Here is a 27668-nt window from a genome sequence, read left to right as displayed (position 1 = left end):
CTGGGCTGCAGTCAGGATCCAGGTCTGTCTTAGTCCAGAGCCTTTCATTTTCCATTCTCCAGTGATGACTGCTGGATAATTTGCATTTGGTGCTTTGCCTCTGAATATCTGAGTAATTTGAAGGAAAATTGCTTAGGCTGTCATTCTCCCAATTTACCACAACTTTAAGGTATTACAGTCCTGCCTGTTCCTCACCTGTTTCAGAGGTGTTAGGGAAGGGAGAAGTACTCCTTAGTAATGATCTTGGATTTGAAAGGCATCCATCTCATCAGAATATTTTAATCTTTTGACATTCTTTCAAATTTACCGTCAAATTACCGTATAAAGTGTATTGAGATAAATGGTATTATCCTTATTTTGAAGGTGCATTCCTTCTGGTTATTGCAGAAGGCTGAGGTTTGGGCCAGCTCCAAAGCCTTGTTTGATTTTGCACATCCTGCCATGCAGAGTGCTCTGTAACCAGCAGTGGGCTGCCAGGCTCCTGTCTGCCTGGCGCACTGGGTTCAGACCAGGTCCGGGAGCCAGAGGCTCCGAGGCACCTTCTTTACTTGCTGGTGATGCATCTACACAGGGGATGTCTGGGGCGCTTCCCGCATCATAAGGCAGAGTGACGTTATATCTGCGTGGCTTTCTGGAATCTTCATTCTCTAAGCGCCCCATAGCCTCCTTTCCACGTTTTCAGCAGGCGGGGGTAAATCTAGGGTTGGACCTTAGACCTCCATCTCCCCACACACTGCGCTCTCTCTAAGACCATCTCCTCCTGCCAGGGCCCGTCATGTTCCCACAGGTGCAGAGGAGATGGGATTTCTATAGTTAGTGGAGCTCCGGTTCAAGTTCACAGAGACACTGCATGGAGGGGATGTGAGCTCAGCTCAGGAACTCACGATGTGGTTAGAGGACACGGTTCAGATGGCACCCATCCCTCCGCCTCCAGGACCTCCAGGACCTCCAGGACAGTCGCTGACACACTGTCTTTTCCTTCGTGTCCACTGGGCTGAGAGCTCAGCACTCCTTTGGGTCCCTAGAAAGAAAAGTACGTCAGCTTTGCTGCAGTGTCCCCAGGGAGCCAGAGGAGGAAGAACGTTTTACATCTCAGAGTAAATAACAGAGAATACCTCTTTAGACAGTTAGGTTCTCCCCAAATACCAGCGTCCCCCCTTTCCCAGATGGCCCCTGGGAGCTCCAGCTGCTGCCCCCCACACTCCCCGCTAAGGGTCGGGGGGGATGTCAGCTCCAACCCCCTGCCTTGGTTTGTATCCCCATGCCTGCATACCCGGGGACATGATGTTCAGAAACAAGTCTCCTCAGTTAATAGAACCCACCCTTTAAAGGCAGTTCAGAGACCACCTCTTGTTTCTTGATGTGTTTGTTTTAGTTCTTTCTCAGCTACCTGTGTTCATTCTTACTCCCAAATCATTTATCACTAAACCGAGGCTCCTCTCTCCAAAGGAATCTGGTGAATGACATTTTGTTTTAATTTTATGATTCTTTACTTTCTTATCGCCTCTAGCACCTGTTGTCCAAAAGCTTTAGACATCTGTAGGTAAATCAGAGAAGGCCTGAGCTGCAGATCATTCTACTGCCCACAGTTCAACATAGAAAAAGGGAATGGGGAAATCACAGAAAAGTGTGTAACGAAGAGACTCTGGGCTCCACTGTCTTTATTATTCACCCACTTATTATTTAAGAAGTATTTATTTGGTACCTGTAACACCTTTTTTTTTTTTAAGACTGTACTAGAAGTATCAAGACATTGAGGAACAGAAGAGCTGAATAATCAGTTCACATCCTCTAAGGTCAGTGAAGTGGGAAAAAGAAGAGAACAGAACAAGGAGGCTTGTGATGGGCACCCGAGAAGACTTAGGTTTTCTGTTCGCACGTGGGAGTGAGAGGGAAGCGGGGTGCTGGGACAAGCCCACGCGCAGATGGGCTCAGATGATGCTTTGGTAACAGGAAGTAATACTGCTTGAGGTCGGCGCTGGAGGGGGGTAGCTGCTTTCAGGCAGAAGCCTAGGAGGCTGATGAAGGGAAGCTGAAGGGAGGGGGAAAGACGGTAGCAACAGCATCTTTCTTAACATGGGTGAAGCGACTGCTCAGAAGCTGGGCTTGGGTGACCCTAGTCATCTCAGTAAAATATCACCATCTGTGAGAATTGAAAATGTAGAACGTTTAGAAATTCTCATCACAGAAAGTGTAATTTAGAAGGATTTCCATGTAGGAGTGCCTGCAGACTTAAGATGTGAAAGTCGCTCAGTCGTGTCCGACTCTTTGGGACCCTGCGGACTGTACTCCAGGGAATTCTCCAGGACAGAATACTGAAGTGGGGAGCCTTTCCCGTCTCCACGGGATCTTCCCAACCAAGGGGTCGAACCCAGGTCTCCCACACAGCAGGCAAATGGTCTACCAGCTGAGCCACAGGGGGGCCCAGGAGTACTGGAGTTAAGACAGTGCACGTTTAGTGCCAGTGTTCCCTGCCTTTCCCTGGAGGGGCTGTGGGGCTGTCTGCAGCAGTGCTGGGCAGCACACAGGAGAGAGGGGGTTACTCTGCTGGGGCCCCACCAGAAGGTCTAGGGAGCCAGAGAGTTCGGGGCAGGGAGAGTGACCTGCAGTTCGCCCTGGGCTCCCGGTGAGTGATCAGAGGAGAAGGGCTGGGAGACCGTGAGAGGCTGGGGCATCACAGCAGAGGCAGATACCGGATGCAGCGCATGCGGGTTGAGCATCCCCACTGGAAATCCCAGTGCGCTGGGCTGTGGGTTCTCAGAAAGCCTAGGCCATCCTAGAGGTGGACCAGGGTGAGGAGGACCACATGGCCAACTGTGATTAATGGGCAGCTGGCTTCCTCCCGCCTCCTGGGCAGTTCCATTTGGTGTTTGAAGTGAATTTAATTTATTAATGCTTGCTGTTATACAGATTCAAATATTTGTAATATGTTCATGTTTCCTCAAGCATGTTCATAGTTATGTTACTGCGTAAGATTCTATTTTTCAGAAATCTGACAAAACTTGTTTTAGTATATATTAGGGTGGTGGTAGACCATTTCCTGTGAACTGTTAATGAATACAAGGAATACAAGGAATTTTGTATATACTTGATGCAGCTCCTCCAAACATTGTTTAAAGATAAACATTGCTGAGGAGACCTCTGTGAGTAACTGCTTATTTACTTGGGGCCAGTTAGAGTATTTTTCTTTGAATGAAAAACTGTTGATTCTCCTCTTACACAAGCAAATATATACTGATGACAGGTCCTGAAATTGACAGTCCTTAAACCAGCAAAATATGTATATAACATAAATTTGTGGAAAGCACTCAATTGAGAATTGTTCATAAGTGAACACAGTTCATCTTGTGGACACATTTATGGTGTTTAAGTTGCGCTTGATCATTTTATGGCCCAGAAAAGATGGATTTGTATCTGCAGACCTGTTCAGTGAGAGAGAAGTAATGAATTGGCTCCTCCAAGGCACGCAGCGTCGATGCCCAGCATTCTCAGCATGGCAGAGAACAGTTGCTTGTTTTGACCTGATATGTTGGGTGTGCTGATCTTCTGTCCCTCCTCTCTGCAGCAGCACCTCATCCCAGGCCCAGTTTTAATTTGGGGCAAAATAGGACTTTAATGGCTGTTTCTCCTTTCTGCTGGGTTACCCTAAATTTCACATGTGCTGTTTCCCCAACTCTAGGCGTGAAGGTGTCCCCATCACAGAAAAGGGATTTGACCATTTTCCTATGGGGAGCTGACCACCATTTCTGTGGTGTTCACAATGGTCTTCACTCATTGTCACTGTCCACATCTTGTTTACATGTTGATAGATAAGGGGGAGATTTAAGTGTTTTATGTACAGAGCAGGAAGCTTGAACCTTTGTAATCCCTGTGTTTAACTTGGATTCAGGTGAAAACCTCAAGGGTAAAGAATTTAGAAATCTCTGTATGCCTCAGTATAAACTTGGATTATAAATATATCGAGAATACACCCTCGCCTCAGTACAGAGAAAACAAACAAAAAGATACTATTATGTGACTGATGAAAATAGTCTTTGATTCAGAGGAACCTCAGAGAAGCCACCAGAAGAGAGTTAATGGAGCCAAGAGAGTGGAGCCTTACCTTCTTCGAAAAGCAGAATAACCGTAAGGACATCGCTCAGAAAACCACCAGCATCTGAGGTGGTGCCAACACATAGTAGTAGCTCAATTAATTTATTCTTCAGTGAGAGCCCTTGCATCGCCACCCCAGCTACCACCGAAGGCCCATTCTCTTAGAGGGCTTACATCTTTTAGGGCAGAGAGGCAGATGTTGATGTAATTACTGTTATATAAATTGATGAGGCAAAGATTAATTCTACAGTTAATGTCTTGTGACATGTGCTGTGATCAGGGTGTGAGTGAGTGTCTTCCTCAGTCTCCTCCCAGCCCCACACCCCACCTCGGCAGCACCTGCCTCGCATTGTGAGCCCCAGGGGCTGATATCAGAAGCAGGAGGACGGGCATCGCGTGCTTTTGGTCGGGAGGCTCTCCTGGGGATTTTACGTCCTCTTGCTGTCCTGTCGTCTTGTGCCCAAACACCCTGATTCTGCTGCCCGGGGAATCATTCATCCATGCCTGTCCTCCTGAGGATCTGGTACATGCAAGGTGTTAGAGAAACTGCTGTCCCTTATAAAGCCTTGTTCTGGGGCCACTGTGGAAGGAGGAATGAAACCCAAATTAGGAGGTATATTTGAAGTAGCTGTTTCATTAGTTAGAGGTTTCAAAATGCAGTCCGACTTGATGAGCTGTGAAGTCAATGAGAAGGAAGAGGGTGCAGGCCAGAGTCATGCAAGCTGGTGTCCAGTTCCCCACATCCACATCCAAATCCCGGTTGTGCTTAAGGCCGTCTCTCCCGCCAGAGAGACAGAGACGGGCCCTGCTGACTCATTGCTGCTGAGCCCGAGGCTCTGCCCTCCAGCCCTTCCTCAGGATGCTCACACTGCATCAGGTACTTTTCTAAGGCGCGGTAAAGAGCAGCTAGAAATCCCAGCTCTCCTGGGGCTCACTCCAGCAGGGAAGAGAGCCAGAAACGAGACGTCCAAGTAAACAAATAGAGGCACATCTCATTTTATTGCCCTTCCTAGATACTGAGGGGTTTTTTGGTTTGTACTGTTACATGGAAGGTTTGTGGCAACTTTTAAGTCATCTGATGAAGGTTAGCATTTTTCAGCAGTATTTATAATTAAGGTATGAGCATTGTTTTCTTAGATGTAACATATTACACACACATTTAATAGACTGCAGTGTAACATAAATGTAACTTTAATATGTACTGAGAAACTAAAAATTTGTGTGACTCACTTTTTTTAAACTGGAATATAATTGCTTTACAATGTGGTGCTAGTTTCTCAGCTGTGTGCATATACGTTCATCCCCTTCCTCTTGGACCTGCCTCCCACCCACCCCGTTCCCACCCCTCCAGGCCATCACAGAGCTCCGAGCTGGGCTCCGTGTGCCGTGTACACGGCAGCTTCCCACTCGCTGTCTGTTTTACTCGTGGTAGTATGTATATGTCAGTGCTACTCACTCAACTTGTCCCCCCTTCCCCTCCCCACTCCCATGTCCCCAAGTCTGTTCTCTGTCTCTAATTCCTGCCCTGCAAATAGGTTCATCGGTCCCATTTTTGTACATACCACATATATGCATTAATGTATGTTTTTTGGTTTTCTCTTTCTGACTTACTTCACTCTGTATAACAGACTCGAGGTCCATCCATGTTTCTATAAATGACCCAACTTCGTTCCTTTTTATGGCTGAGTAATATTCCATTGTGCATTTGTACCGCATCTTCTTTATACATTCATCTGTTGACGGGTATTTAGGTTGCTTCTACGTCCTGGCTGTTGTAAATAGTGTTGCAATGAACATTGGTGTATTCTTGAATTACTGTTTTCTCAGAGTATATGCCCAGGTATGGGACTGCTGGATCATATGGTAGTTCTATTTTTAGTCTTTCAAGGTAACTCCATACCATTCTCCATAGTGGCTGCAGTAATTTACCTTCCCACAAATAGTGCAAGAGGGTTTCCTTTTCCTCATACTCTCTCCAGCATTTTTTGTTTGTAGATTTTTGGTGATGGCCATTCTGACCAGTGTGAGGTGATAACCTCACGGTGGTTTTGATTTGCATTTCTCTAAAAATTAGTGATGTTGAGCATCTTTTCATGTGTTTGTTGGCCATCTGTATGTCTTGTTTGAAGGCATGTCTCTTTAGTCATGTGACTGACTTTATTGCAATATAGACTTTATGGTGGAACCCAACCCACAGTGACTTGAAGGCATAACTGTACCATGTTAGGTAGGAAGACATGCTTAGTAGAAAAATACGAGGAGTAAGTATTGTGGAGATGGGGAATAAGGGGTGGGGGGGTGCAGTAGTATATCCAGAGGAGGCATCGCTGAGAAAGTGGGCGTTTAAACAAAGACTTGAAGGATGTGCTGGAGCTAGTCATATGGAAAGAGCATTCCAGAGAAAGGAAAAATTCACATGTGCTTCCTGAGGCCACATTTACCGTGTAGCATGTTTGATGGATTCCAGATAAGCGAGGAAGGCAGAGTGAGCCAGGGAGAGTGCGGCCAGAGACGAGGCCAGGGAGGAGACAGACTGTAGACTCCTTGAGAGGATGTCCCATCTGAGCAAAGAAATGGCTCCTTCGGGCAGTTTTTAACAAGATTGCTCTGGCTGCTGTCTTGAGAAAGGTGTGGAGGACGAGGCAGTGGGGGTGATGAAGGCTCGAGGAGAAAGATGGGGTAACTTTAGAAAACTCTCATCCAAGAGAGTGGGAGAGTGGATGGAGTTGGGAAACATGGCGTAACCAACTGGTGGGAGACATCCTGCCTGACTCCAGAATGGTGACTGTGACTGAATTAGGACCAGGCGGCTGTTCGGTGGTGTGTGTTCCTGCAGCCCCATCCTGCTAGACAGCTGCAGGCCAGGAGTAAGCAGACAGTCGGATTTAACCAAGGTTGTGGTTTAGCCTAGTCGCGGGAATTACAAGAGCAGGACGAAGAGATTTGGGGTTGAATGTAAGGGGATGGTTGTATTGATTGCCCATGGTTTTCCCATTGGGTGAGGAAGGAACCAGGACAGAAGTCAAAGAACAGGAGGTCAGGGCATTGGAGGGATCATCTGTCATTGATTTAATTACCAAGATTCATGGCAGGACTTCTGTAGCCTGGGAGCAGATGACAGTGAGCAAAACCCAAGATGTTTAAGGAGTCGGGGATGTAAGTGAGGTGAATTGCCTGTGAGAAGGATGGATAAAGGTAAGATCTGAAGGCATGGTCTTCACGTGGGGCCGTTTAGAGAGGGCAGAGGAGCAGTGGTGTAAAAGTCGGGTGGAAACACAAGCACGTCCACCGACCTCCCGGGATGATGGGTTGCAGAGTGTGGGGAGAACAGAGTCCCTACTTGAGAGGGCTGCAGGGGGAGGGGTCCCCTGGTGACCAGTTAGAGTGAAGGTGAAGGGGATGTTCCCGAAAGAGGCTAGGAATGGGGGGATTTTGCAGATGATTGACTGTGAGTTGAAGAGGAACAGTGGAAGCACTCAGAGATCCAGGGAGCATTAGCATCTGAGGGAGGAGGGGGACCCAGGCTGCTTCTGCGACTTTCTGTAGATTCCAGAATTCCAGGACAGAATGGTCTCCCGGGGAGCATCCAGCATCTTACGGCTCCCAGGTCACAGGTGTGGTTCCATTCGTTGCTGGGCTTTCTTGGCAAGCAGGCAGTATCACGCCCACCTGGTCTGTGTCCAGCCAGGCTGGTGAATGGCTGAGCTCCTGCCCTAAGGAAGCCCTCCCCCTCTTGCTGATTGTGCTCGGTAGGGTCTGTTGAGAAGGAGAGAGCCTGGAAGAAGGCCCCCAGCCGAGCTCCCAGGGGCAGTATTTCCCAACTTTCAGTGACATTGGTACCATTTTTGCTAAATGCTTTTTTGTTAACATACTTATCTTTTTTCTTTCCCTTATTTAAATATCTTTTTAAAAGGAAACAGGAAGAAAGCTGCTACAATTGAAGCTTTGTTGTAAATGATGAATCTAGAGCCAGATGATGAACGTTCTGAAACGTACATCCTTGTACAATCCCAAATCGTCTCATTTGCCACTTGGGGAAATGAGCGAACCTTGAGGCTGAGACTCAAGGCTTGCCCCTCCTCCCGAGGGCTCTGCATGGGTGTCCTGCCCCTGCTGATCCCGGTGGTTTGCTGATCCCCGACTTCCCTGCTCACCCCCAGGAGTTTCCATGTGGGCGAATCAGGCTGAATCACCAGCCTGAGGAGGGTGTTCCTCTCACGCGCGGGGTGAGGTTTCTGGTTCAGGGGTGTGGCCCCTACAGAGGCCAGCGTGGAAAAGAGTGTGCGGTTTATAGGGGGTGCCCGTGAGCGAAGACACCTGCGGGCAGAGGCTGTTGGAGGGGCACAAGTCTAAAATGTGGGTCTTTTTCTAGGAACGGCGTGAAGCTTCTGGGGACTTACGGGTGGAGGTAGAAGGATCAGATTTAAGTGTTAGAAAGCTCCCCGTCAGTGGTGCAGGGAAGGGATGGGAGGGGCAGCTGGGTAGGGACACTGTGGGAGGCTCAGCCAAGGCCACGTGGGACCTGGTGGCCCAGAGTGAGCTGGCGGTGGTGGCAAAGGCTGAGAAGGTAGAACCCCGAGGAAGGCGCGGGGCCCGGGGCTTGTCTGACTGTGGTGTGTGGGGCAGCTGGACCAGCGTCCGTCTGGCGTGGCTCAGTGGGTGGTCGTGACCGGCACTGAGATGAAGCGGAGTTCAGACCGGGGAGAGTGGATGGGTTTGTTTCAGACAAGCTGACCTTGAAGTTGCTGTGCGACATCTAAAGAAAAGTCGTCGCCCGGCTGGGGACATGGGTCTGGAGCAGTGGTGGGGGTGCGATGGGAATTGGTGACTCAAGTGCGACCACAGAGGAGGGTGGTGTCTCCCAGCTTCTTCAGGTCCCCGTGACCTTGGTGTATGACTGATGGGTGCCAGAGTGTCCAAAGGACACATCATCCAACAGGGACAGGAAGTGCCTCTGCCGGGTGGAGGCTGGACTGGGAAGTCTTCCTCTGAAACAAAGCAGGTGATAGTGTGGGTTTTGATGCTAATGACCACTGGCATGCAGACAGTTTTTTCTTTCTTCATTTTCCTCTTTGTCCTCCACCTTCTCCTCCTTTGCCCTCCCTCTTCCTTCTCCTCATCCTTCTCTTTTTTTTTTGCTGCTGCTGCTTCTCTCTTGTCCATGGTGGTGGCATCTGGAACCGACACTACATTTTATATAAGAGTGTAAACGTTTTGTGTGGGCACAGCGCTCTGAGAGGTCCTGCCGTGACGTTTCCTCTCTGTGCCCCACGTGGAGAGCTGAGGGAACTTCTGATAAGCCCTGAAGAGGGGACTCTGTCCTTCACTTTACAGGGGAGCATCCTGCTCCTAACAAGATTTGGGAAGCAGAGATGCATGTGTCAGCAGAGCACAGTTGTTATTTATAAGGCTGATTTGTGTCGCTAGATTAATGTTTTCACTTCTGGGGAAATTTACATGCTAATCACTTTTTGTTAATTTGTAAATTATTTTAAAGAAACTGAGTCACCTTTTCCTCTAATTAATGCTGATTTGTTTCACTTTTCCCCATGAATAGATCACTGTCCTGGATGAGACGTGGACCGTGTTCAGACGATACAGTCGTTTCCGAGAAATGCATAAAACACTGAAACTGAAGTATGCAGAGGTGAGTTATGACATAGTTATTTTCAATTAAGAAGATCTGTTTTAAAAAGTAAATGCCATTGGCTGCCCTGTCAATGCCCCCTCCTTCCTCTTTAGGTATTAGCTTATGCATGTCACCAAGTTTTACTTCAGTCACTCATCTTTCAAAGATAGCTTTTTGATTTTTGTTCTCTGTTACATTTGTATTTTACACAATTTAGACATCTTTCTGAACACAGAATTTTGGTGATAGTAAGGAACAGTAAGTGAATTTTGTCCTTTTCATTAATTATATGATGTATTTTAAATAATTATTTTGATCAATTTACAACTTCTCAACCATGAGTGAGATGTATAAAAATGAAATAGTAATACATTTTTCAGTATGAATTTGCCCCTTTTTCCCTTAAAAAAAGACTACATTAATGCTTAGACTTCCACATAATGAGGAGTAAACTCATAAAAGTTAATTTGCCATCACACATGCAGGGGAGATGGATAGTAAATACAGAATTATCTAGAAGTAAGGAGGCATTGCATGCATCTGATAAGATGCCCAGAGTGTGTGGATACATTAATAGTCATTTTTTAAAAATTTGGACAAACACTGGTTTTTTAATACTTTTCAGCAAAAGAAGGTATTCCTAAAATTAATGTGGATCTTCCAAGAGATACACATTATTCTTACTTTTTGTTTGTTTTTGCTCCAATTAAAGGAAGCCTTGTGTAGGCATTGCTCTTTGGGAATTTTGGATTGAACTGACTATAAATCAATCATTAGTCATTGTCTTTTCAGCCTGCTTTCCCTAAGTGTGGCTGTTTAGCCCTATTTTTATAGTTTCTTATGATATTCTAAAAATAATTTAATCGTACATGTGTCCCTAGCTTGTTTCATGTTAATTACATAGTATTTCCTCCGTGGCTTCTACTGTCTGTTATCTGATACACAACATAAAGAAGAATTCCTTTTTATAAATAACGTGACTCCTTGATGTGCAGAAGAATCTTGGGTCCAGGAAAAACTGAGTTATCTCTGAAATTCTGTTGTTAAGTCATTGTCATAATAGTATGCAGTTAAAAATTGAAGAAGCTTCAGGTATGAATTTTAGCTCAGTGTTCCCAAGAGGCTTCAGTTCTGAAGGTAACTACATCAAAGTTGTTATTAAGTTTGTTTCTGCAGTTTACTTTTCCTATCCCAAGTTAATTTTGACAATAAGAAGAAGTAATTGTGTACATATTAAATGTACAGAGCAACTGGTTTTTGCAGTGAGCTTTGCAGCTCATTAACTACTTGATGGTAAGTTACTATATCAGTACTTTAATAATGTATAGATTTTCATGTTAGCTTACTAAATTCCCACACCAGTAGTAGGTGGAGAAGCAATTTACTTGAAACAAAAGGATACAAACTTTACCAGGAATGTGTGTGTGTGTGTGTGTAACTTCATTCCATTACTTACTTCACATCAGTTCTTTCAGTGCCGTTAGTTCAACGCCATTCTACATAGGCACATTTTTGTAAATTCTCATAATATAAGTAGCAGACAAGAACCAGAAGGTCTTCTCTTCTGCATCTTAAATTTATATCAGACAGGCTTGACAATAAACCAGGAAAATATAACAATAACTGACACTCTAAAAATATGCATGCAATGTTGCAGTTATCACTTAAAGTGGGGTACAGTGGAACAAAGTAGAAAGCCCAGAGATTAATCCACATACCTATGGACTCCTTATCTTTGACAAAGGAGGCAAGAATATACAATGGAAAAAAGACAACCTCTTTAACAAGTGGTGCTAGGAAAAATGGTCAACCACTTGTAAAAGAATGAAAATAGAACACTTTCTAGCACCATACACAAAAATAAACTCAAAATGCATTAAGGATCTAAATGTAGGACCAGAAACTATAAAACTCCTAGAGGAGAACATAGGCAAAACACTCTCTGACATAAGTCACAGCAAGATCCTCTGTGACCCACCTCCCAGAATATTGGAAATAAAAGCAAAAATAAACAAATGGGACCTAATTAAACTTAAAAGCTTTTGCACAATAAAGGAAACTATAAGCAAGGTGAAAAGACAGCTCTCAGAATGGGAGAAAATAATAGCAAATGAAGCAACAGACAAAGAATTAATCTCAAAAAATACAAGGAACTCCTGCAGCTCAATTCCAGAAAAATAAATGACCCAATCAAAAAATGGGCCAAAGAACTAAACAGACATTTCTCCAAAGAAAACATTCAGATGGCTAACAAACACATGAAAAGATGCTCAACATCACTCATTATCAGAGAAATGCAAATCAAAACCACAATGAGGTACCATTACACGCCAGTCAGGATGGCTGCTATCCAAAAGTCTACAAGCAATAAATGCTGGAGAGGGTGTGGAGAAAAGGGAACCCTCTTACATTGTTGGTGGGAATGCAAACTAGTACAGCCACTATGGAGAACAGTGTGGAGAACCCTTAAAAAACTGGGGAAAAAAAAAACAAAACTGGAAATAGAACTGCCATATGACCCAGCAATCCCACTCCTCGGCATACACACTGAGGAAAGCAGAACTGAAAGAGACACGTGCACCCCAATGTTCATCGCAGCACTGTTTATAATAGCCAGGACATGGAAGCAACGTAGATGCCCATCAGCAGATGAATGGATAAGAAAGCTGTGGTAAATATACACAATGGAATATTACTCGGCCATTAAAAAGGATACATTTGAATCAGTTCTAATGAGGTGCATGCAACTGGAGCCCATTATACAGAGTGAAGTAAGCCAGAAAGAAGAACACCAATACAGTATACTAACGCGTATATATGGAATTTCAGAAGATGGTAATGATAACCCTATATGCAAGACAGAAAAAGAGTCACAGATGTATAGAAAAGACTTTTGGACTCTGTGGGAGAAGACGAGGGTGGGATGATCTGAGAGAATAGCACTGAAACATGTATATTATCAAATGTGAAACAGATCACCAGCCCAGGTTGGATGCATGAGACAAGTGCTCAGGGCTGGTGCACTGGGAAGACCCAGAGGGATGGGATGGGGAGGGATGTGGGAGGGGGGATCGGGATGGGGAACACAAGTTCCATGGCTGATTCATGTCAATGTATGGCAAAATATTGTAAAGTAATTAGCCTCCAACTAATAAAAATAAATGAAAAAATAAAAAAGTAGTGAGGTACAGGTATTCTAGGAAGAATATCAGTAAATTGTGATGGGCAGAAGTAGTATAAGGACGTTTTAGGGATGCTTTCTAATAAAATGGCATTATAGTTGAAATTTCAGGTGAGCGATATTTAAACAAATTTGCAGAGAAATTAATAGTTCTAATCAGTACAGTCCACTAGAGAAGGGTACTCTTTCCTTGAGAACCCCATGAACAGTATGAAAAGGCAAAAAGATAGGACACTGAAAGATGAACTCCCCAGGTCGGTAGGTGCCCAATATGATACTGGAGATCAGTGGAGAAATAACTTCAGAAAGAATGAAGGGATGAAGCCAAAGCAAAAACAACACCCAGTTGTGGATGTGACTGGTGAGAGAAGCAAGGTCCGATGCTGTAAAGAGCAATATTGCATGGGAACCTGGAATGTTAGGTCTATGAATCAAGGCAAACTGGAAGTGCTCAAACAGGAGATGGCAAGAGTGAACGTCGACATTCTAGGAATCAGTGAACTAAAATGGACTGGAATGGGTGAATTTAACTGAGATGACCATTATATCTACTACTGTGGGCAGGAATCCCTTGGAAGAAATAGAGTAGCCATCATAGTCAACAAAAGAGTCCAAAATGCAGTACTTGGATGCAACCTCAAAAACAACAGAATGATCTCTGTTTGTTTCCAAGGCAAACCATTCAATATCACAGTAATCCAAGTCCATGCCCTGACCAGTAATGCTGAAGAAGCTGAAGTTGAATGGTTCTATGAAGACCTACAAGACCTTTTAGAACTAAAACCCAAAAAAAGGTGTCCTTTTCATTATAGGGGACTGGAATGCAAAAGTAGGAAGTCAAGAAACACCTGGAGTAACAGGCAAATTTGGCCTTGGAGTACGGAATGAAGCAGGGCAAAGGCTAATAGACTTCTGCCAAGAGAACACACTGGTCATAGCAAACACCCTTTTCCAACAACAAAGGAGAAGACTCTACACAGGGATATCACCAGATGGCCAACACCGAAATCAGATTGATTATATTCTTTGCAGCCAAACATGGAGAAGCTCTATGCAGTCAGCAGACACAAGACCGGGAGCTGACTGTGGCTCAGATCATGAACTGCTTATTGCCAAACTCAGACTGCAATTGAAGAAAGTGGAGAAAACCACTAGACCATTCAGGTATGACCTAAATCAAATCCCTTACAATTATACAGTGGAAGTGAGAAATAGATTTAAAGGACTAGATCTGATAGACAGAGTGCCTGATTAACTATGGACAGCAGTTCGTGACATTGTACAGGAGATAGGGATCAAGACCATCCCCAGGAAAAAGAAATGCAAAAAGGCAAAATGGCTGTCTGAGGAGCCCTTACAATTAGCTGTGAAAAGAAGAGAAGCAAAAAGCAAAGGAGAAAAGGAAAGATATTCCCATTTGAATGCAGATTCCAAAGAATAACAGGGAGAGAGTAGAGCCTTCCTCAGTGATCAGTGCAAAGAAATAGAGGAAAACAATAGAATGGGAAAGACTAGAGATCTCTTTAAGAAAATTAGAGGTACCAAGGGAATATTTCATGCAGAGATGGGCTCAATAAAGGACAGAAATGGTATGGACCTGACAGAAGCAGAAGATATTAAGAAAAGGTGGCAAGAATACACAGAAGAACTATACAAAAAAGATCTTCATGACCCAGATAATCACGATGGTGTGATTATTTACCTAGAGCCAGACATCCAGGAATGTGAAGTCAAGGAGGCCTTAGGTAGCATCACTACGAACAAAGCTAGTAGAGGTGATAGAAGTGCAGGTGAGCTATTTCAAATCCTAAAAGATGATGCTGTGAAAGTGCTGCAGTCAGTATGCCAGCAAATTTGGAAAACTTAGCAGTGGCCACAGGACTGGAAAAGGTCAGTTTTCATTCTAATCCCAAAGAATGCTCAAACGACCGCACAATTGCACTCATTTCACACGCTAGTAAAGTAATGCTCAAAATTCTCCAAGCCAGGTGTCAGCAATACCTGAGCCATGAACTTCCAGAAGTTCAAGCTGGTTTTAGAAAAGGCAGAGGAACCAGAAATCAAATTGCCAACATCCGCTGGATCATCAAAAAAGCAAGAGTTCCAGAAAAACAGCTATTTCTGCTTTATCGACTATGCCAAAGCCTTTGACTGTGTGGATCACAACAAACTGTGGAAAATTCTGAAAGAGATGGGCATACCAGACCACCTGACCTGCCTCTTGAGAAACCTCTATGCAGGTTAGGAAGCAACAGTTACAACTGGACATGGAATGACAGACTGGTTCCAAATAGGAAGAGGAGTACATCAAGGCTGTATATTGTCACCCTGTTTATTTGACTTATATGCAGAGTACATCATGAGAAACGCTTGGGCTGGATGAAGCCCAAGCTGGAATCAAGATTGCCGGGAGAAATATGAATAACCTCAGATATGCAGATGACACCACCCTTATGGCAGAAAGCGAAAAACTAAAGAACCTCTTGATGAAAGTGAAAGAGGAGAGTGAAAAAGTTGGCTTAAAGCTCAACATTCAGGAAACTAAGATTATAGCATCTGGTCCCATCACTTCACGGCAAATAGATGCGGAAACAGTGGAAACAGTGTCAGACTTTATTTTTGGGGGCTCCAAAATCACTGCAGATGGTGACTGCAGCTGTGAAATTAAAAGACTCTTACTCCTTGGAAGGGAAGCTATGACCAACCTAGACAGTATATTAAAAAGCAGAGACATTACTTTGCCAACAAAGGTCCATCTAGTCAAGGCTGTGGTTTTTCCAGTGGTCATGTATGAGATGTGAGAGTTGGACTGTGAAGAAACCTGAGCACTGAAGAATTGATGCTTTTGAAGTGTGATGTTGGGGAAGACTCTTGAGAGTCCCTTGGACTGCAAGGAGATCCAACCAGTCCATCCTAAAGGAGATCAGGCCTGGGTGTTGATTGGAAGGACTGATGCTGAAGCTGAAACTCCAATACTTTGGCCACCTGATGCGACAAGCTGACTGATTTGAAAAGATCCTGATGCTGGGAAAGATTGAGGCAGGAGGAGAAGGGGACAACAGAGGATGAGATGGTTGGATGGCATCACCGACTCAATGGACCTGGGTTTTGTTAGGCTCCGGGAGTTGGTGATGGACAGGGAGGCGTGGTGTGCTGCGGTTCATGGGGTTGCAAAGAGTTGGACATGACTGAGCGACTGAACTGACTGAATCAACGTTTTAAAGAAAATTTTAGAGCCGACACAAGCAATCTTTAAAGATATAGTAGAAGACAAGTCACCTGAGGTCAACAATAAGTTAACCTGTGAACTGAAGCTGTTTTGTGGTAAAATTAATGGGAAAATTAATGAACAGAGATGATCACATGTGTAAAATTATTTTCAGAAGGAAGAAGAGTGTATTACGTAATGCTGAAAAAATTAAGTGGCTTTCAAAGGAAAAAAAAAAAAATTGAGGTGGTTTCCCCTTTCATCCGGTGGTAAATCTGTCTGAAGCAGCCCTGCAGTGTGCATGCCGTTGTGTTCGACACTACTGCACCCATCCTCTCATGAGTCAGAGAAAATGTGCAATAAACAGACAAGTGAAACCCAGTAAATAAGAGGGTTTTCAATGGTGCTAAGTGCCATGGGGAAATACAACGAATCACTGCGACAGTGTGAGCTGGGCGGTGGGCTGCTGTAGAAGGGTTGGTGAGAAAGCTGATCTCAGAAGAGTGAGACTGAGCTGAGATCTCAGTGCCGGAAAGAAACGGAGGCTTGAAGATCTGGAGGTGAGCTCATGTGAAGGTGAGAGGACAGCAAGTGCAAAGGCCTTGGGGTGGGACCAAGCTCAATATGTTTCCAGAATTAAAAGCCCTGTAAAAAGGGGCAAGTGTGGTAGAGAGGAGGGCCGAGACTCAGTGGGGCCACGGGAAACCCATCACACTGGGTGCTGCAAAGGAGGGTCTGAATATCGAAGCCCGGCTGGAATTTCCATTCTGTTAATAGGCGTCTTTTCCCAGAAACCCATTTCCTGAAGATGGACTCCCGATGTAAATAACGAAGACTGGAAGTTGCTTTTCCATGCTGAGTCCAGCTTCACGACTTTGGTTTTTTCCTTCTGAGGACAAAAAACAGTTTATGAAAGAGAAACTGCAGACAGCACGCATGAATTTGAAAGAGAAGAGGGAATATGAGTAGTGGTTGAAATCACGTAGTGAGATCCTAAAACAACACCGCCTGGAGAAAGGGAAGCTGAGCTCATCACAAGCCCTGTGGGACTACACCAGCACCAAGGAGCTTTTCCGAGGCCTCGGCTCTGATGGACATCTCACCATTCACTGAGTGCATCCTGCCAAGCTGTGCTCTGCCTTTGACGTTCGTGGTCTCTGCTGGAAGTGCGAGACTTGCCTCTTGTGACACAGCCTGTGAGCAGAAGCCCAGGCAGCTCAACTCTGATTCCTATTTCTAACCAAACAATATCCAGACAGAAATGAGGAGAAGCATTATCTCTAAGTACACAGTAGCATGTCATTCCAGATCACAGTCAGTCTTGTTTTGCTGAGAGGACAGCATTGTCCATTTAAGATTTTCAAGATGAAGCTTGAATATCAGCTTTATTTTTTTTTTTTTCATAAAGTTGACATTTCTTTGGTGTAGCCTTCTTTGCCAAGTGTGTGTTGGGATTTGAGATCAAGAATCTATGTATTAAGTGTTCGTCCATTATAGTCACTCTTATTATTGTTCGTATGACCTCCATCCCTATATCTAATGTGAATCTTCTTGATGTCATCAGCTGCCTCCACACGGTCTGTAGGCCCTGCTCAGCCCGGGTGGCCCAGGAACGATGTAAGACAGAGATCACTGCTTCCCAGCAGGGCCCAGGCGCAGGGAGGGCCTGGCCGCAGTGAACCCCACAGTCCGCATGGCTGTCTAGGCGCTGTTGTCTTTGCCCCACCTCTCCCAGGGTATAATAATTTAGGTGGTAAGAGACCTGTGTGGGGAGGCCTGAGGAACCAGTCTGCTATATAGAATCCTAGGCAAAAGAGAGCCACTTTCTCTGGGAACAGCTCCATGGGCAGAATGTCCAGAATCTGCATGCGGGACATGCTGAATTATAAGAGTCACCTCACTCAGAGAAGCCTTAAGCTGTGGCTTCCTCCCAGATAGCTATGGTTTCCCTGGCTCACAAACAGTTTATCTACTTGTTAAGCGAGGAATCATCTTCCCATGAGCAGTGGTGCCTGGTAACAGTTGGCGTGTCAGCTGATCAGGTTCCAAGAATCCACTTGACGGCCCCTCAGGCAGTTTCCGGATTTTTACTGTTGTGAAGACCACCCTGTACATTCTGTAAGATATCTACCTATCTGCAAGTGCTGACTGTCTCTGGGAAGAACTCTCGTAGTTGTTCACCTGTCCTTAAAGACCCAGTTTGCGAAAAAGCAAGGTTAGGGAAAGCATGCAGAAACGGCGTGACTGAGACCCCTGAGAGCCTTCACCCCATTAGTGAGAGGGTCCTAAGAATTCCTTATGCGTCGTTCAGCTAAGTCTTCTAATCTCCCTGTTTGTTCACTTTCATTTGCTTAATTATTTACTGTAATGTCTCCTTAAGGAGGATGATGTCCACTGAAGGGCCCCTAAGGGATGCTTTGTATACACTCGGGTGGTGAACCAGTTAACACAGGCAGGGGTTGTTGGTTAGTAGGTGTAACATATGTCTGTGAAGAAAATAGAAGGAACTCTGGGGTATTTACACACAAAGTGGACTTGTGAATTGAAAGGATGAGAGGTCAGTGGATTCCCTGAAACTCTGGGGTGTGGGGATTGTGGGCAGGGAAAAAGCAAAAATCACAGAAAAATTTAATCCATTATTTTTTATGGTGACAAATTTCAGAACAAAAAAAGAAAACTAAATTATTCATCCTGAATAATACTGAAGATGAGCAGGCTGCTTGCAGGTGACCGGGCTTGTATGTAAGCATTACACTCAGTCTGTTTCCAGATTCACTTGTGTGTGTGGGCTGAGCGCTCCCTGGATGGAGGTGCTGCATTATTCAAGGGTTTTAAAATTGTTGTTTTATTTTTATCTATCTATGTTCTGTCATCTTAGTGTTTTCCTCTGGATCCTAAGTAGCTTTGCCTTCTGTTTTGAGTTAGTTTGTCCCCTTGATGCACTGACATTTATTGTGCAAGATAGTGCTCCTCCTGGCTTCCCTTCTCCGTGCCCCTTCATTGACCTCGTATGAAATCTTCATCAAATTAAACCCTGTGTTTTCAGAGTCCACATCTATAAAATGATTACGCCACAGCTAGTTTGTAAAAGATCGTGAGAGCCTCAGATGAAACACGTTATTGAAAGTAACTACAAAGAACCGTGCAGTGTCTGCCAGAGAGCATGCCTTTGAAATTTGGTCATGTGAATCACTGCTGCAGTGTGCTTTATCTGTATGAAAACTGTGCATTTTCCACTCTATTAAAATCAGTGTAACTCTTTTAGATACCAGTGAAGTTATGTGCTCGGAAACAGAGCCCCATTAAATATCCTCTTCTCTCTATGGATGAGGCAGAGTTTTCTGTTGATGTCTAATGTCTGTGAAGTTTACTTGTGGGTCCAGGTCATAGTCTGAGAGTCCATCAAGACAAAAGCATAGCTCATCCAGAAGCAGAAAAGACTATTTTAAAAGCTCATTCCCTTTCAACCATTAGAATGAATGATGAAGAGCTCGTATCCCATCCCATTCCCCCCTCCCCTCCTTGGTTGAGTGGTCTGATGGGCTGAGTGTGTTGAATGAGGTATAGGACATGGGGCTAGGAGGTCAGAGGGTCACTGAGGGAGCTGCTCCTTTTAGGAGTCCAGAGATGCGAAGGACCTCATTTTAGTACGTTCAACAAGGAGTCCTCCCGAGTACTAGAGCCTAATGGACCCCTTATGCCTCCAGAGAAACATCTCGTGGTGAAAGCAGTTAAGCGTTGGAATCTATTGTTGAGGGCCCTTTTATAATCTTGGCTAATGGTGATTCTGAAGCAGGTTTGTGTTCTGCCCAGAGGCAAGAGGATGAACCATGAAAACAGGATATTTTAAGTATTAAAACGTACAATCAAAATAAATGCTAAGGTCACTTTAAGGCCCACGTGTGGTGAGAGCCTAAGTTACTGGGAACAGGCATGCCTGTCTGTCTGCCTCGTAACTGAGTTATCACAGTGAGTCTTCAGAGTGCCCTAGTGTCAGACAGGATCGGCATCCATCAGCCATGTTCCCGGCGCGGGGCTCCTTTCTCCCTGGTGTGGAGCTGAGGGAGAAAAGCACTTTCAGAGCCTTCAAGTAGAACATGAAAGATTGCTGTGTTAGAGCAACTGTTGAGTCTCACTTCTGGCAGTCTCTGGGTGCCCAGTAAATATCACTGGGAGAAGAAAACGATTAGGCAGGAGCTTATGTCATTTGTATATGGACTTTCAGTTTGTACTGATAGGACCATTTCTCACCTTCTTTATTTCCCAAGTAATTTCCCCAAAGCAGCACCAAAAAAGGGAAAGAAAAGAAACCGGCTACTGGCTTTATATTTGTCTTAGACAGCTATCTGCCATCCATCACTGAAATGCATTCTAAACAGTTTTACAACCAGCATTCCAAATTTAATATAAAAATTGCAAATCTACTCACCACCCAAATTGTAAAGCTACCAACCATAGCCACAGGGAGCATTCGGTAAGCCTTAGATAAATTCAGCCGCATCAAGCACTCAGCCTCCTTGAATTTTTAAATAGCAACCAGCTATGTAGGCAAAAAATAGAACACTGCTAGCTCCCTGATCTGGTACATTATCAGAGGCCCAGGTATCTCACTGTATGGCTTGCATTACACCATCCTCTCTGCCTGATAGATAATCCGTATTTAAATCACTGCTTTCAAAGGTGGGTTGGGGAGAGAAAGACATTAATTAGCTCAGAAGCTTTTCTAAGATACGTGAATGCAGGCCCCAAGCTAAGAGATTCTGATTCAGTAATCTGACATGGGATCTGAGGGTGTTTGTAGTTAGGGAAAAAAATAGCCCCCAAATGATGCTCTTTGAATCACTGGTTAAGATGCTGCCTATCATTTCTTTTGCATCCACCACAGGAGCGTTATTGATTTTTCATTATTATAGTCCTTGTTATAGATCACCCAATCTAAAAGCTGATTTCCAGTGACAAATAATCCTGTCAAAATTAATGACAAGAAAGTTGAAAACTAGACAAGAAAACAGGTTGATAGCCTCTTTGAGCACCAAAGACTATGAAAGATAGACTCATAGTAGGCTTTCCTGTCCAGCAAGGAGACTTCTGTAACTGGGTTGGAACTATTTGCACATTATGAAACATACATACTCCAGGGGCGCCTTAAAGATTGGGTAGTCCAGTTTTCATTTTAGAAATTAGATATCAAATACCCAGAGAGAGTTTTGTTTGGAGTCACCTCAAGACTTGGGGCCCAGGCAAGGTTCATGTCTTCTGACTCCTAGGCCGCCTTCTTGGCCCAGAGTCTCCATGACCATGGTCACTCAAAAAGGGGGAGTTTGCAGAGTGCTCCAGACAAGACCAGAAAGAAGATGATCTCTTGCCTATAAAGATCTGTTACATAGCAAGACCCCATGGATGAAAACTAGAAATAGGGTTCCTTCTATCGAATGTCATGGCAATGACAGGTTTCTGTCATGTTCTTAGTCCCTGAAAGGGACAAATTAGCATCACAGTAACAGATGGAAAATACAAGCATTTGAGTTAATTCAACTGCATAATTCTTCTTTAAAATGCAGTATGAAATACTCATAGATCTGAAATGTTTCTCACTTTGCAAAATTGTTGCGACATGCATGAATGTCCTCAAATCTGTCTTACCTGGCTCATACCTAAATAAAATTGATATTGGCTTTGGGAGGAGTAGGATTTTACATTACAATCTTTGTACCAAATATAAGGAAGGCAGTGCATTCATAAGTACATTTATTTTTTTTTTTGACTGTGCCGTGTGGCATGCAGGATCTTAGTTCCCCAACCAGGGATCAAACCCTGTGCCCCACCTCCCAGGTGGAAGCATGGAATCTTAACCACTGGACTGCCAGGGAAGTCTGAGTGCATTTCCAGCTGTAGTTTTACACCTAGAATCTCACCTAGTTTCCATGCTTCAGTGATGGTAGGACAGCAGCTTCTGATGGTGGAATGTCCTAATTATAATTGCTGGCTGTTGCATGTGGACCGCCAGCAAAGGATTCTGCCTTGTTCGTTGGGCAGATGCTTAAGAGAACCTAGGATGTGCCAGGCTCTGAGCTAGGTGCCTGGCACATGCTCATAAATACTGCGTGGTTCTCTCATGGTACTGTGTGCTGTGTTTAGTTGCTCAGTCATGTCCGACTCTTTGTGACCCCACGGACTGTAGCCCTCCAGGCTCCTCTGTCATGGGGATTTGCCAGGCAAGAATATTGGAGGGGTTGTCATGCTCTCCTCCAGGGGATCTTGCCAACCCAGGAATCAAATCCAGGTCTCCCGCATTGCAGGTGGATTCTTTACCGTCTGAGCCACCAGGGAAGTCCAAGAATGCTGGTAAGCTATCCCTTCTCCAAGGGCTCTTCCCAGCTCAGGATTCAAACTGAGAGCTCCTGCATTGCAGGTGGATTCTTTACCAGCTGAGCTACCAGGGAAGCCCCTCATGTTACCATATCAGAGGTCTAAAGGAAGCTTATTGCTCCTTTGATTATCTAGATTGTCCTGAAGAGTGGCCACTTCATGCCTCTAATAAGTCAAACTTGGAGGAGAATTGCGTATTTGTTTGTGAGTGTATTTCTCAGTGACAGCTGTTCTTATAAGGCCTTGGGAGCTGCTATTAATTTTGAGTAGTCAGAAATGCTTCCCTCTTGTCAGCTGTGAGAGTTATGGCAGCTCTTTGATGAGTTTTCATTATTTGCATTTCTCAAAAGCTGGAGAAGCTGAAATTTACAACCATAAACCTTCAGTATGTGGGTGTTTCAGATGCTGCTAGTTGTCCTATAGTTATGTCTGCTGGCAAGAGGTGGGTTAAAGCTGATTTGACCATATAGTTTTGCCATGTAGAATTTTTCTCTCAATTTTTTTTTTTTTTTGCCATTCCGTGCGGCATTCAGGGTCTTAGTTCTTCCACCAGGGGTGGAACCCATGCTTCTGCGTTGAAAGTGTGGAGTCTTAACCACTAGACCACCAGGGAAGTCCCATTTCTCACTAATCTTTAAAAAAAAACTGGGTACTGTTTAGGTAGCCACATATTACAGGAGTAAAGAAAATTGCCTAGTAAATGAGGAATGACAATAAAGTACACTCTTATTAGGTGGTAACAAAAGTCAAATGTTTTCCTTTCATTAGTCAGGATTCCATACTTTATTAGTTGTTGTTATGTTTTCCTCCAGTGATTTATAACCCAGCTTTAGCTGCTTAATTGTTATAAAACCATAAAAGATAGGTGAGGTTTTTTTTATTGCTGACTTTAATTTCTTTTCTATATTAAGGCTGCCATTATTTATATCCAAAGAAACAATGATGCCATTTATCAAAATCTATGCTGTCTGTTGCCTGCAAGACCACCTGGCTAACCTAGAGTGAACTTGGCCAAGAGAGAAAGGCTTCTAATAAAAACAGACTTTTCCATTACATTTAATTTGTCTTTTTGATGGCAGCAGCCTGGCCGACCTATCTTATTATAATGTAATAAACGTTGAAGTCAGAGTTTGAGCAAGATGGCTCTTAGAAGACATTAGGCTCTGTCAGTTCATTGGGAATCAAAAAGGGAAAAGCAAACTTGTAGATGAAAATTTCATGCTGAGATCATTTAGAAATATTATGAAGCAGCAGAGAATGCTGACTCTATTTCTAATATACATATAGCTGGCCAACTTGATGAATAAATGGATACTCTTTTCATTTTCTCAAAACTGAGATTCACAAATAATTACATGAATTGGCAATGCTAGTATTATAAGGAACCACTGTCTTTTCTTACTCTGTTTGTGATTCTTCCTATACAGTTATTGTTCAGCCTGAAACTTATGGGCTTGCTTCTCAATTATGCAAAATAAAAGTTGATAACTTGGATTTTTAGACTCCACAGTCAGAGAAAAAGAGCAAGACAGATTTCACTGAAAACCAGTAGGCTTCAAAATTATCGATTTCTCTTTTTTATGGCTTTTGTTTCAATACATTTATCTTTAGAATAAGGTTTTATTTACTGAATTGCAGAATGAGCTTGCCATTATGTTTCTCTTAGGTCAAAGAAGTGTGCTATTTTAATCCTCATTTGTTTCCTGTGTTTTACTCTGTATAATTAGATTTCACAGTTATGCAGTGTAGGTAATAGGGCTGTTGTTCAGTTTCCTTCCAGTGTTTTCTAGACCTGTCGTGTCTCTCACAAATATCCAGTATATTTGACCTCAATCATCATTTTTAACTTTAACGTACAATTTTCCCATAAGAGCTAAAATGTCTGCATCATTTCCCACTCCTGCTCTAGGGATAATGACTGTAGCAGGAAGTGATACCATTTTAAAGGTTTTCTCATCAATACTGCATTCCCGTTTGTTTCTATCCTTTTTCAATTCTACAACCTCTTGAACAGTAACATCTCATTATTATATTGGTCTGTTTTCCCATACACATGTTCACCTTACTTAAAATAAGAATGCTATGAAGATTTTACAGGAAGTAAGGTACACTTCTCAAATGTGATATAGCCAAGTTAAGTATCTCCATGGTTTCTAAAAGTGCTTCTCGTAACTCAGCATGGAGAGATTTTAATCATTAGTACCTGAGATACAGGATTTCAGAGCTCGAAAATGAAATATCTCAGTTCAACTCCTTCATTTTAATAGACGATGAAACTAAGAACTAGAGACATTATCCAAGCAGCTCTTTGCTGAGCTGAGACTTGAAATCTGATTGCCCTAAATCTCAGGTTATTAAAGGAAAAAGGCATATGATGTTAATTTAACCATTCCTTTAAGTATATATGGAGAATAATCACTTTTTATTGTTCCTCTAAAAATGATGCATGCTCATTTATAAAAGCTTCACATAATACAAGAAGAAAGCAACAGATTACTCAAAATCATACTCTGAATATAATTAATATTACTATTTAATGAACATTATTTAAAGTACTGAAATGGATAGGGGCAGGTAAAGGGACGGATATGTAGATTGATACAAAGAAATTAAGATGAGAAGAAAAAGAATAGGAAGAATGAATAAAATAACTTTATAACATTGGGGTCATTGTATATATGCCATTTTTAATTGGAAACATTAAATTTATTTTACTTGAATATAACAAAGGGAAAGAAAATCAAAACTGAAGAAATTTCTGAGCTTCAAATTAAATTTTTCTCCACCATTACCTCTAAAATAGTGTGTTTTTAAGAAAAAACAGCATGTCAGGCTTCCCTGTCCATCACTGTCTCCCAGAGTTTGTTCAGATTCATGTCTTTTGAGTCAGTGATGCTGTCTATCTCTCTCATCCTCTGCCATCCTCTTCTCCTTTTTCTTTCAGTCTTTCCAAGCATTGGGGTTTTTTCCCCCATGAATTGGCTCTTCGCAGCAGGTGGTCATAGTATGGGCACTTGAGCGTTAGTCCTTCCAATGAATATTCAGGACTGATTTCCTTCAAATGGATTGGTTTGATCTCCTTGCACTCCAAGGGACCCTCAAGAGTCTTCTCCAGCACCACAATTTGAAAGTATCAATTCTTTGGCACTTAGCCTTCTTTATGGTCCAGCTCTCACATCCATACATGACTACTGGAAAAACCATAGCTTTGAATAGATGGACCTTCATTGGCAAAATGATGTCTCTGCTTTTAGGTTTGGCATAGCTTTCCTTCCAAGGAGCAAATGTCTTTTAATTTCGTGGCTGCGGTCACCATCTGCAGTGATTTTGGAACCCAAGAAAATAAAATCTGTCACTGCTTTCACTTTTTCACCTTCTGTTTGCCATGAAGAGGTAGGACAGGATGCCATGACCTTAGTATTCGGAATGTTGAGTTTTAAGCCAACACTCCCTTCTTTCACCCTTATCAAGAGGCTCTTTAGTTCCTCTTTGCTTTCTGTCATTAGAGTGATGTTATCTGCGTATCTGAGGTTGTTGATATTTCTTTCAGCAGTCTTGATTCCAGCTTGTGATTCTTCCAGCCCAGCATTTCGCATGATGTACTCTGCATGTAAGTTAAATGAGCAGGGTGATAATATACAGCCTTATTGTACTCCTTTCCTAATTTTGAACCAGTCCGTTGTTCCATGTCTGATTCTAAGTGTTGCTTCTTGACTCCTATACAGGTTTCTCAGGAGACAAGTAAGTGGTCTGGTATCCCCATCTCTTTAAGAATTTCCCACAGTTAGTTGTGATCTACACAAGGGCTTTTGTGTAGTCAGTGAAGCATAAGTTGGATGTTTTTCTGAAATTCCCTTGTTTTCTCCATGATCCAGTGAATGTTGACAATCTGATCTCTGGTCCCTCTGCCTTTTTTAAACCCAGTTTGTACATATGGAAGATCTCGGTTCACATACTGCTGTAGCCTTGCTTGAAGGATTTTGCATATCACCTTGTTAGCATATGAAATAAGTGCAGTTGTACAGTAGTTTGAACATTCTTTGGCATTGCCCTTCTTTGGAATTAGAATGAAAACTGACCTTTTGCAGTCCTGTGGCCATTGCTGAGTTTTCCAAATTTGCTGGCGTATTGAGTTCAGCACTTTGAACAGCATCATCTTTTAGAATTTGCAATAGCTCGGCTGGAATTCCGTCATCTCCACTATGTTCATAGTAATGCTTTCTAAGGCCCACTTGACCTCACACTCCAGAATGTCCGGCTCTAGGTGTGTGACCACACCATTGTGGTTATCCAGGTCATTAAGACCCATTTCTGGTACACTTGTTCTGTGTATTCTTGCCACCTCTTCTTAATCTCTTCTGCTTCTCTTGGGTCCTTACCGTTTCTGTCTTTTATCATGCCCATCCTTGTATGAATTTTTCCTTTGATATCTCTAATTTTCTTGATGAGATCTCCAGTCTTTCGCATTCTGTTGTTTTTCTTTATTTCTTTGCGTTATTCATTTAAGAAGGCCTTCTTATCTCTCCTTGATATTCTCTGGAACTTTGCATTCAGTTGGGTATTTCTTTCCCTTTCTCTCTTGCCTTTTGCTTCTCTTTCCTCAGCTATTTGTAAAGCCGTCTCAGATAACCACTTTGCCTTCTTGAAGCTTCTTTTTTTTGGAGATGGTTTTGATCATCGCTTGCTGTACAGTGTTAGGAACCTCTGTCCATAGTTCTTCAGTCACTGTGTCTATCAGTTCTAATCCCTTGAATCTATTTGTCACCTCCACTGTATAGTCATAAGGGATTTGATTTAGGTCGTACCTGAAAGTTCTAATGGTTTTCCCTACTTTCTTCAATTTAAGCCTGAATTTTGCAATAAGGAGTTCATGATCTGAGCCACTGTCAGTTCCAGGTCTTGTTTTTGGTGACTGCATAGAACTTCTCCATCTTTGGCTGCAAAGAATGTAATAAAATCTGATTTCGGTATTTACCGTTTGGTGACGCCCGTGTGTAGAGTCATCTCTTATGTTGGATGTTTGCTATGACTAGTGCGTTCTCTTGACAAAACCCTGTTAGCCTATTAAAATAATGGGGCTTCCCTGGTGACTCAGATAATAAAGAATCTGCAGGCAATGCAGGAGACTCGGGGTCAATCCCTGGGTTGGGAAGATCCCCTGGAGAAGGGAATGATAGACGCTAGCTTTC

At 43.3% G+C, this 27668-nt stretch overlaps 1 protein-coding gene across 8 annotated transcripts in view; it reads left to right on the top strand.

Moving 5' to 3' along the window:
• Positions 1–27668, top strand: part of KIF16B (kinesin family member 16B) — a 279760-nt gene that overhangs the window by 215783 nt on the left and 36309 nt on the right. For all 8 annotated transcript variants that reach the window (XR_009689993.1, XR_009689992.1, XM_061125978.1 and 5 more), the window contains one exon: positions 9650–9739. Coding sequence is in view for 6 of the 8 variants with exons in the window: in XM_061125978.1 (XP_060981961.1) it covers positions 9650–9739 (90 nt within the window). In the remaining 2 variants the exon portion in view is untranslated. The remainder of the gene's footprint in view (positions 1–9649; positions 9740–27668) is intronic.

Source organism: Dama dama, chromosome 23 (assembly GCF_033118175.1).
Source record: "Dama dama isolate Ldn47 chromosome 23, ASM3311817v1, whole genome shotgun sequence".
NCBI lineage: Eukaryota > Metazoa > Chordata > Mammalia > Artiodactyla > Cervidae > Dama > Dama dama.
This window is presented reverse-complemented; position numbering and strand designations above follow the sequence as displayed.